Source organism: Orussus abietinus, unplaced genomic scaffold (genome assembly GCF_000612105.2).
Source record: "Orussus abietinus isolate OABI.00-Male unplaced genomic scaffold, Oabi_2.0 scaffold4, whole genome shotgun sequence".
NCBI classification, from domain to species: domain Eukaryota; kingdom Metazoa; phylum Arthropoda; class Insecta; order Hymenoptera; family Orussidae; genus Orussus; species Orussus abietinus.
In genome coordinates, this window is record NW_019396014.1 from 58,121 (window position 1) to 70,345 (window position 12,225).

The 12,225-nt window shown below is 43.4% G+C and overlaps 1 protein-coding gene across 1 annotated transcript in view; it reads left to right on the forward strand.

The window, feature by feature from the left end:
* The window catches only part of LOC105704058 (HIV Tat-specific factor 1 homolog), a 74,729-nt gene that overhangs the window by 46,694 nt on the left and 15,810 nt on the right, over positions 1-12,225 (forward strand). The window contains exon 4 of the mRNA XM_012432939.1: positions 7,381-7,547. Within this exon, the coding sequence (XP_012288362.1) occupies positions 7,381-7,547 (167 nt within the window). The remainder of the gene's footprint in view (positions 1-7,380; positions 7,548-12,225) is intronic.

Here is a 12,225-nt window from a genome sequence, read left to right on the forward strand (position 1 = left end):
TTCTTGCCTAACGAAGAGTCCCGTGTTAAGCGAGAAATGATTTACACCTGCACGCCGGAATTCACAAATTACAAGAATATCTCCTTAAGGGGTTACACCACTTTGACCGACCCAAAAGTTACGGTTTTTCAAGAATTTTTTTTTTTTAAGAATTAAAACGTTTTTATCAAAATTAAAGTACAGTAAGGTATCATACTACTATTAACCGTTTGAGTCCTAGGGGGTATTGAAAAAACACTGTCGAAGAATCCCGAACAGCGCAACCGCGCTTTCTCTAAATGAGTACGAGAAGGCCCAAACAGCGCGATAGCGCTTTGTTTATTTTATGTCTATGAATCCCACTCGGCGCGATAGCGTTTCTTCAATTGTAAGATGTATTATTTACACCCTTGCGTTACGATTTAAATTCCAATAGCGCGTGCCATAAACAACAAAAGTGTCGGTCATACATCGGCCCATTTCAAGGTTTGGCTGAACGTAACTTCTCATACGGTTTGTTTACATTTGGCCCGATTGACATACCACGTCTCTCGCACGTTTTGTTCACGTTTGGCCCGATTGATTTACCACGTCTTTCACACGATATTGTAAGTTAAGAGGTTAAAAGAAGGAGCTGTGTAATGTACTTGGGTCAGTGAATCTGAGCGACTTTGACAATCGGGGACGCACCGTCAGTTGTCCACAACGCTCGAAATGTGCTGGGTTTTCTCGACATAAAATCTGAACAGCGCAATCGCACTGCCTGGGACTCAAACGGTTAAACAACAAAATATTTTTTTTGTATTTTTTTATTTACAAAAATGGCGGCTTGAAAGGCGACTTACCGGAGCGCTGCGAAAATCGATGATCGCGCGGTGGGCACGATAACTCAGTCCAGGTTTAAGCTAGATCAATGAACGAAAAAGAATTAGTTTCTGTAGCCCAAAAGCTAAAAGGGTAAAGCCCTAGATTACATATATAAAGCTCAGATTTTGATGATGATGTTGGATTAAACTGACCCAATTTCCGTTCACGGATTAAGGGAGAGGAATTCCTTTACATCAACTGATGGGAAATTGTATGGAAATTGTTGAATTTAATTTCTGGTGACGGATTTATTTTTTCATGTCGTTGAACGGTAACTGATTCTACCCAATTTGAGATAACCATAGCGCGTCCCAGCCACGTCGAGGTCCTTTATCCTTGGTCCTTGCTCCTTATCGTCGAGCCTGAGGGTCCAACTCTCCCAGCGTGGTAAACGCGTGATTTCATGCTCCTCTTCTGGACATGACGTTTCCAGGTTAACTGGACTGCCCTGAGCAAATAGTGCATTCCGCGTATCTCTCGCGATTGCGGGGAGTTTCGCGAGGCTTATGAATACATAAACGCTCGTGTGCGCATTTGGATTTGGATACGTGTGGGGTCATGCGAGAGGACGTGGGTTGGTTGGGTTCCTCTAAGGAGCAAACGCTATGGCGTTATCGATGGTGTCACTTCCTCGGTGGTCTTCCTGACTGGTCTTTTACCGTCGTCGAGGCTCCTTCGGTGGTTTCATCCCGCTTCCTCGCGCCGGGGATGAGACTGAAATGCGCGTCCACGTACGCGGCAGTGGCTCGATAATCGATTGTCGTATTAATAGCCAATCCATTGTTAATCTTCGTGGGCGTTTATCGATGAGGAGCCGAGCTCGTGATTCGCCTGCAGACTGCTTGGCCCAAGTCTGGGTACGAGTTCTAAAGCCGGACTCACAAGGAGGGCGGCGATGCGACGCCGTTTCTTTTTTCATCGATTTCCTCCCACGAAGAATAAACATAAAAGCGGATAAAGTGCTTGCGAACTGACGGAAACCTGACGACATTACGGATGAATAGTCAGCAGCGTCAAAATCGCACTTCCGAGGGTCTTACTCCTAGAGATTTGTGTTCAGAACAGGAACCAAGATGGCGGCCGAAGAGCTGAGACGTACTCGGATCACGGATCTGGGAGTAAAGGGATGAGGCAGAAAGTTAGATTCTGGAATCAGGGACCGAAGCTCCCGTTGCTATATCACACGTACGAAATCTTGTATTAGAGAATACCGGTAGCTAAAGTGTATGTACCACGCCTATTTTCAAGTATGATAAAGCGGCTGCCAAAAGGCACAACGATTTTGAAATTGTGCTGTATATTATGTATAAGGACGTAAGAATTGTAAGTGACAATAATAGTTACCGTTTATTTGAAGTTATATTTATATAAGTCTAAAACATGCGAGAACGCCCGTAAAAGAAAGATGGCCGCCGCTTGTTCCTTACTTTCACGTGTTGAGCTTCACTTGCGCAGTGATATCCTTCGACCTTTTTTTTTTTTTCTTTCTGGCTCGAATCTTCACTCTGGGGAGTAATATCGTGGATTTAAGAGGGACGTTGGGAAACGTGGACAGATCCATGATTTTCACGAGCGAAGTCATCGCCGTTCGCAAAGAGAGACGTCTTGGGCGTAACGTCGAATGAACGCGTGGGCGTTTTGCGGGGTTGCGTCGCTCGGTGTGGAGGGGCCCTTTAACGCGCACTGCACTTAGGTGCAATGCGAAAGTCGAAGGAAAAACTCGGAACGAAGAGAAGAGGCGCGTCTCGCCGCGTGGGTTCATTCAAGGGACTTGTTCATATTTTTTCCCGACGTCCAAGTCTGCGCGATGTGCACTCAGGGTCGTAATCATGCGTGGGAAGAAGTACACCCCGTGACATTAATTATGCCTCTCGAATAATTTCCACCCTCGTTAACGAGGCGATTTACAGGGCTTGAAAAATAAAATATGATGCACTTATTAAAATTAAATCTCAGAATTATTTCATTTCAAGCAATGGCAGATCCTGGAGTATATCGGGAAAATGCTTTGCATACGGGAAGGGAGTCGAGTGTTTATGCACCCAACTATACAGAAATAGCTCGCGACCCTGGTCGCGAGAAAGCACTCCATTGTGTTTTTTTTTGTACTTGCAGTCGCCACGTTCAAGTTTACGACTCTTCGAGACTGTCCTTCGAGTGCGTCGAGCATTGTTGAGAAACAAGGGCGATTATTTTCAAAATAAATAATTGAAGCAGAAATTTTTACTCCAGCGAGTCAGTATCGTATTTTTTTTTTTCATTTAACTCTTTTTCCTGGATCATGATTTTCGTCGTTAGTTTGTCGTGCCTAATTATGTGTAATTATTCGGGTTCATCGTTACCACGTGGCACGTCATGACGTTATGTCATCGTGTGCATAGAGAATTGCACATAGAGGGTCGTACATGTCGGCGCAGCTGAACGGGCTTATTTGGAGACTTCACTTTTTTCCTTGTATACGTTCGCTGCACCCATTAATATTTATACATCCTCGTGTATTCAAGCAATTGCGCGTAATCGTAGTTCGTCGAGTTTGTGCGGTGCATAAGCGAGTAGCGTGGTGACCGAGACAATTCCTCGATGATTCTCTGTTTACAATGATTTAAATATTTCTCCCGACTCAATTTTTCACATCATAATTCAAGAAGAAAATTGAGTCACTTTTATTCTCATCGATCAGAAGGTATAAACACGTTTTTATTAATAATCGCGCATTTATGGTGTAAGTAAGTTTTCGTTCGTAGAGTCTTTATTGAATGAAGTTTAGGTCATGGTTAAATATTATTTCTCCTGCGTACAGTAGATTCACTATATTCGTACTTTATCGATTGTTTGTAGAAGAACCGAAGTCTCGTGCTTATCGAATGCATCTTCAGGCATTTTATATTTATTTTACGATGGAGAATTGCAAACAACTGCGTGGCTTTATATCGGCAGATCGGGGAACGGTCGCTGGATATACCTTATGAAATATTTATTAATAATAACGAATCGACGGCATATTGCATTGAATACAATTTTATTCACGTTAGCGTTTATTTTTAAGCCTGACGTGGGAGTTTTATAAAGCGAATAACATCGCGTATTTCCAGGTTAATTCGAATTAAGGAAAGGGGAAAGAGTTCTCCTTGACTTCGAAAATAACCTGCGGCTTATTGTAATGGCCTGTTGAAATATGCCGCTATTCATTCGCAAATTCGAACAATGCACCATCGGAGTACGTCATACTCAGGAGAATCCTGTTCTCATTGCCGCAATAATTTTACGACGCTGCAATATTATTTCTTCCATCTATACATCTGAACTTTATACACCTATGTATTCAAGAATCATCCACAATTTCAATAAAACACTATCTGCATCCTATTAAATAAATCTTCACACTTGAGTAGCCTTCGGAATGAAGTTTCAATTCTGGAAGGAAATTTATCTCAATTACTTCACTATTTATCTTTTGAACCTTTCTCCTTTTTCCCAGAAAAGCCACAATACCTAAAAATAAAAATCGTACAAATCGAACGCTAACAAGTATTGTGTAGAATAATGTAAAGAAATGGTAATTGTGATTATTAGACATGTAACAACTTCGATGTTTAAATATTGCAGGTTTTTTTTTTGCTGAACAGCGTATATTTTGTATGCATGTTAACGACCATGTTGGGTAGATATTTAAGTTGGAGTACTTTTCGACATACAATGTCCACCTTGAGAGAAAATTTCTTTTAATTATATCTTCCTTTCATTCTTGTTCCGAGCTTGACAGAGGATTTAAAATTCCCCCATGCTTTTAGTCTCGTACTGCATACAGTGTACTGAGTATGCAGTGTAATACCCTGTATGCACATTAATGGCGGAGTACGCTTTTCCTTAGAAGCCCATTTACTTCCCGAGAGAATCAGGGAACTGTTTCCCGATTCCTTGAATCCGTTAGCAAGATCGGTTACTTATCCACAATTAATGGGAGTACGGGAGAATGCATACAATGACACGCTTGTATCACCAATGTACACGGGTACATGGCCGACCTATCAACCTACTTCTTGCCTGATGTTCACGCGTGAATACCTTCGGTGATGTCACCGTTAAAACCGTGCCAACATCCGTGACACGCGTTGGGGATTATTCCCCGTAGAGAATTTTGAAAACAGCCATGACGTGTTTCGGACAATGAGGTATCGATTAGTGACAACTATGACGTCACTGCTCCGATATCAGCAACGCTGATCGGCAACTCTTATGTAACGTGACGCGTCATTCGTGTTGATATTTCCATGCCTCCTATTTCCGTGAAATTGACACATCATAAATTATAATCTATTCTCCATAAGGAAAAAAATTCCAAAGGACCGGCGAGTTGAATGGAATTTCAATAAATTCCGAATTGGGGTGTAAGGATTTTTGGTGGAATTCAAGCAATTATGCCGACCATCGTATATCTAATAATTTCGTGGTTATGGATGCGCCGCTAAAGGCCGTGAATAATTATCTGAGATTTTACGATAGGACGGACGAACGCGTAACGGTACGTTTCAATTCTTCAGGAATAGCTATCCGAGGTATGACGTTAGAAGTAATAATTGGACGTCCACGGTGAACGTAAATTACGATAAGCGGTGACTTAGCGGGGGCTGTACGTCTCTCGATGGTTTTACGCTCGGGGTCTCAGCGGCTCCCATGACTAATAATTTGACGGATTCACAAGGATATTCATGAGGATAGAGAGGTCGGCGATGGTGCGTCCTCCATCTAACTCCGTAACACCATAAACCGTGGTTTATGGGTGCCGGATAATTACAGAAAGGTGGCCGCGTGGAACTTTGATCGTTTAATTTTATAACTTTGACGTAGCGTGGAATAAATTCAATTTATGCGGAAATAAGTGGGGTAGAGGAGATCGTGGGTGCCCTTCTTAGATTTTATGATTTTAATCGGTTTTTCCCTCGGATTCGGAGCCCGGGGAAAATAAGGTGAAATTTTCATGGACTCCGAATCTAGTTGGCCGTACATGTCAATGGCTGACTCTGGCTTCCGCGGAACCGCGGATTTATCCCCCCGAATCCCGGGATTTAATTTCGCCGGTTTTCCGCGACGTTCGCTCCACGGTAGGGGCGCATCGATTATTCGGAATATTTCACCGGGGGATTCGCCTCTGTGCTTTCATGTGGCCTGCTTTAATGGCTGAACGCTCTATCGGACGCACCATAGGAAGTGCGCGCCATTGGGCGGCCATTTTTAAGCTTCGCGTTAATTACCAGCCTAGCCAGGACGTGCGCGGGAATTTCTGATGATTTTTCCCGAAACGGGGCGAAAAAGGCACAATCGGCGGGGGTGAGGTTAAAAAAAAAAGCAAAAAAAAAACACACAAATGCCCCAGGCGAACTGATTGATTGCTAAATGTTCGGCGTGCTATCGGGAAATTCTTGTTTTCCAATTGAAACTTTATCGGGGGCTTTCGAAGGGCGCAATTCGATGAAAGCTCATCCGGGCGCCGTCGACCGGTCTAGCGAAATTCCCGAAAACGGTCGACATTCGTTTCCCTTGCGTGCGGGATTTTCCCAATGTTGTGCTTTTCTACCTCGGCACTTGGTAAGCCGAACAGCCTCGCGTTTTTCCTAATTTTAAGCTCCTAGCCGCGTTTGGCGAAAGTGGAACTCGAGAAAACATTGGCCACGGTTTGCGGCTCTTCTCGAGCACTCGAAGCTCGGTTCCACTTTCCCGCGATTTACGGAACGGGTCCTTAACGACTTCGGTACGAGCGTCGACTATAGTCGACGGACACAGATGAGCGCACACAGCCGAGCGTCGACTTTAGTCGACGGCCGTGATATGAACCCGCCAGGCCGGTGAGCGCCGTATCGAAGTGGTTAATGTGTGAAGATCCAAAATTATTTTCAATACCCGTGTTTTATTAATAGCAAATTACTAGAGAGCTTGTAACAACGCAGCGAGTAATTTTACGGAATTTGTTAACACCTCCGTTCTCTTAGAACCGAATCACTGGAACGCGTGACTATATTATAGTGAGTAGCTTATCGGAATGAGAACACCGGCGATGGTAATGGAAAAAGCAGCCTAATATATTTTTATCCAAAGTGCGCGCAACGTTGTCGAGCTTTGAAACGCGCTCTCCCTAAATTACGCGAACCGTGTTATCCAGATGGGTTTATCCTGCCGCAAGCCCGAATAAAGGCCGATTTACATACGTCCGTTTCGTATCTGTACCGCGCTGGAGTCGAGCCGCGCTTATCCGTGAAAGGGCATACAGAATTATTGAATAAACTTCAATACGGACGGTTTTATATATATACTTCAGGCTTCGACCGTCAACGGTAGCCCGATAACGCGGATATTGAATCGCGCGGAGTCTCCCATTGAAATCCACGCGACAAATTCGGAATATATATTCCGGATGTAAACCCGACTACGGGGCACGGCCAACCGGTCAGGGCATTAGTCCAACATCGATTAAAATTCGCGAATTAATTTTATCGGTATCCGAAAATAAAAGAAATTAAAAATACTGCTTCTTTGCAGGTGGAATCCGTGGAGTTGGCCTTGAAGATCCTAGACGGCAGCCAGCTGAGAGGGAAGACTTTGTCAGTCCAGAGGGCGAAGTTCCAGCTGAAGGGGCAGTACAATCCGGGGTTGAAACCGAAACGCAAGAAGAAGGACAAGGAGCGGCTAAAGAAGATACAAGAAAAGTGAGTTTATCCCTTTTTTCATTCTGCTACAGCGCGGTCCGTTCACTTGGGTGTATGTAACGAAATCCTCGATACGGGATTGTGAGTACTAAGGCGATGTGAAAGTGGCGTCAAAGAGGTCTCGTTTATGAAACTCTTCATCAAACTGGGTGTACCGAATCGTGTCCAACTTGAAAATATGATCATGAAAGCGATAAGGAAGGTCCTGACACTCTTGAAAATTCAATTTCAATTTTTTAACAATTGCTTTATGGGTATTTTCAAAATTGTTGGTAAAAACTGAAAATTCATGAGTATCGTGACCTTCCTTATGGTCTCCGTGTTCATATTATAAATTTTGAAACGATTCGGTACACCCAATTCGGAGAAAAGTTTCATGAGTAATTGACTTCTCAGATGCCACTTTCGCATTCCCTTAAGGTGACATGAATGTGTCACATATACACACCAAAAAGTAAAAATATTTATATGACTTTTCTCCAAACTAGGTGCACCGAATCATTTGAACCTTCACGAGATTATGGAGGCCCTAAGGAAGAGCGCGATGCTCGTGAAATTTCATTTTTCGAGAAAAAAAATTTGTATCAATCTCAGAGAAGAAGCAAAAAAAGGCATTTTTTTCCGAAAAATGTAATTTCACGAGAAAAGCTTTATATGTTCACGTTTTGATATATACACACATATGGAATGACCCTTTCTTAAGGTGATATGTGATGAAAAGTGGAAAAATATTTGCACAGATCGTCATAAATCCTGATTTTCATCCCGAGGGATTTCATCTAGACATCTTAATGTTTTAAAATCTGAACTCCTGGCACGGAGCGAAGTCAAGACTTCCAGGAGTGGATTTCCGCTCTTCGCCGAAGAGTCTCGCTCCGATGCCATTTGCGATTGAATCCCCTTTCCAGTTAAGTTGGATTAATCGAATCGCCAAAGTTACCGCGGTTTCGCGTTGAGGGCCCGAGAGGTTTCGCTAGTTTCAGATCTTCAGCGACGCAACGTCTTCGGAGACGGCCCCTAGGATCAGCAATTACGATATTCAGGGTTGCCGACGCGGATGCCGCGCAGATTCGCTCGCAGACTCCCCCAGGACCTCCTACGTCCAGCGATCTCTCTCCGACCTCCCAATCGATGGGCACTCTCTTTCATCTTCCCCCGGAGCCGTCGATGTTACTTTTAAAACTGCCACGTCCAGGGGACAGGACGTCGTTTATCGGCGTTAATTATCCCCCGGCTTTTCAGGGGATTACCGTAGGATTTTCCCAGCATTTTGCGCGGCCGTAAAGGTGAAGTGAAACATCCTTCAAATCAGTCGATACGAATACAACACTTTTTTTTAAGGGTATTAGACCAAACTGTCCGAAACTTTGATACATTACTCCTGATCATCTAAGAATTGTCCTGACACATTAAAAATTTGGATTTTACAACCAAATTTTTTAACTCAGTCCAGACCAGAACCAAAATGGCGTCGAGCTCTCATATTTCGATCAATATACAATTATCGAAGGCTCTGATATGAGAATCGAAAGGGTCAGGACAATTTTACGACAATTTAGAACACTCTGGTAATCGATAAACTCGCATTTGAACGAGATAAAGGCAAAAAAAGTGTTGTATGCGCTTCTTTGCTAAAACGATGGTAATACGAGGTCCCGGAGTGAAAATTTAATTGACCTGGAAATCACAGATGGCGCAGGGGGTCCCTCCGCAGTCAATTAGGGCCCCAGAAGGCATGAATCCAGAGGATTTCTGGTGTTTTACTTCGATTTCTTTATAATTATTGTACGGAAACGACAGGTGGAATATGCCATTTGGTACAATACCCAATATAATTCGACCCAACTGTCAATATAAAAACGAACGTCGACAACGTAGGCATTTAGAAAAATCTTCTTTATCGACGTTGATCAAGTTCCTCGACGTGTTTCACTTCACCTTAAAGGGGTGCCCCACACACCTCCACCTATATTCATATATTTCGTTTTCGTGCTCCACTTCGCCCCCGATGGGAAACCTCGCCGACATCGCTATCAAATAGGTCCCAATCGTCAATATCCTGGATTTCTGAATTGCAGATTCCTCCCCGCCTCTTTCCTTCGGTGCATCGGGAATTCCTCCAGGATGTCTTCATGATCTGCCGCAGGAATTTCGTCGGCGCATTCACGCCGAAAATGCGCTTATGCCATTTCGTAGCCGAGTTTCGAAAATCCTTTTCATGCGATTTACGTACACTTGGATGCGCGAAAGTACACCTACGCGCGTTTTGTATATACAGGTACGTGTGCGTGTACCACCGCGTGTATATAGATGCACGAGTGTGCGCCAAGTCGGGTTTCACGTGTGTACGCTGAGAAAGAAATGTCACTTGCTTCATTGAACAAATGAAATACTTTTCTTCATTCGAAGAGTAATTATTTCACTCGGAATGAACTTAAATAAATTCGGTGCAACATTTACTCGCTGTTGTGGGAATTTATTAGAGTCAAATAATTATTCTTCGTGTTAACACATTCGCGACCGCTGACGTGAATTCACGTTATTTTAAGGCGAAGTGAAACACGTCGAGGAACTTGATCAACGTCGATAAAGAAGATTTTTCTAAATGCCTACGTTGCCGACGTTCGTTTTTATATTGACAGCTGGGTCGAATTATATTGGGTATTGTACCAAATGGCATATTCCACCTGTCGTTTTCGTACAATAATTATAAAGAAATCGAAGTAAAACTCCAGAAATCCTCTGGATTCATGCCTTCTGGGGCCCTAATTGACTGCGGAGGGACCCCCTGCGCCATCTGTGATTTCCAGGTCAATTAAATTTTCACTCCGAGACCTCGTATTACCATCGTTTTAGCAAAGAAGCGCATACAACACTTTTTTTGCCTTTATCCCGTTCAAATGCGAGTTTATCGATTACCAGAGTGTTCTAAATTGTCGTAAAATTGTCCTGACCCTTTCGATTCTCATATCAGAGCCTTCGATAATTGTATATCGATCGAAATATGAGAGCTCGACGCCATTTTGGTTTTGGTCTGGACTGAGTTAAAAATTTTTTTTTTAAATCCAAATTTTTATGTGTCAAGACAATTCTTAGATGATCAGGAGTGATGTGTCAAAGTTTCGGACAGTTTGGTCTAATACCCTTAAAAAAAAGTATTGTATTCGAATCGACTGATTTGAACGATGTTTCACTTCACCTTAAAGTCTGACGTGAATCACGTCCATGACGATACACGATACAAGTTTGCGGCAACCAGTTTCAGAATTTCATTATTTTCGCCGGTACTTAGTATTTGAAACGGAAAAAATTTGCCGCTCGCGAATGTGTTAAGAAAATGCTTCTTTGGTTCGATGCATTTTTTTTTTCCTTTTCTTTTTTTTTCAAAGTTTATGTATCAGACGCACGAGTGCGTACCAAGACCAGGCATGCATCCAGATGCGCGCAGATGAACTAAGTTGCATCTCGTATATTCACGGATCCGCGAGGATGCACATGCACCAAGACGCTTCTTCGGACTCGCGTCGCTCGGCCAGACTGCTTGGCGTTGGCGTCGGCGTCGGCGGTTCCGGTAAATGCAGCTGTGCACACCGATCACCCGCGTGCAGCGTGTGTAGCGTGCGCACGTTGCGCCGGTGCACTGGAGCACGCTGCACGTATACGCTGCGGGTATCGGCCGAGTATGCGCGTCCTCTTCTTGCAGTTCCGCGGCCTCCGCGAGGCGTTTTCCCGGGCCGGCCTCCTCTTTGGGCGCATCTGCTGCAAATCGCACAAAAGAGGTCGTGGATATGCGGTGGCACGACGAGGCGCCGTTCCTTGTTTACCGTGTGTGCCGTTGCAAACGGTACCTCGAGATTTACTGCGCCTGGAAAATGGAGAACGCTCATTCGGGTCTGAAATTCGAGGGAATCATCCCCACTGCAGGGGCATTTTCCTGAATCCCAAAGAAACACCCATTAACACTGAGGCACGGTGGTAAAGGTTTAAAAGTATCCCACCTTTTTAATGGGTGAATATGCACGGTGGGGCTATTTGAGTCCTACCCTATAACAAAAAACTTAATTGAGTTATTATTATTTTTTATGTTTTTATATTATGTCGTTCCTTTGTTAATAAAAATAAACCAACTTTGTTTGATTTAAAGAGGAATAGAATTTTTGTGCAACGTGGGCCTTTTTATTTTCCAAAATTCCGGGTCCCAAAGGGTTAAGGTGAAGTGAAACCCCCTTCAAATCAGTCGATTCGAATACAACACTTTTTTTTTAAGGGTATTAGACCGAACTGTCCGAAACTTTGGCACATCACTCCTGATCATCTAAGAATTGTCCTGGCACATTCAAAATTTGGATTTTTTAACAAAATCTTTTTACTCAGCCCAGACCAGAACCAAAATGGCGTCGAGCTCTCATATTTCGATCAATATACAATTATCGAAGGCTCTGATATGAGAATCGAAAGGGTCAGGACAATTTTACGACAATTTAGAACACTCTGGTAATCGATAAACTCGAATTTGAACGGGATAAAGGCAAAAAAAGTGTTGTATGCGCTTCTATGCCAAAACGATGGTAATACGAGGTCTCGGAGTGAAAATTTAATTGACCTGGAAATCACAGATGGCTGCAGTCAATTAGGGCCCCAGAAAGCATGAATCCAGAGGATTTCTGGAATTTTACTT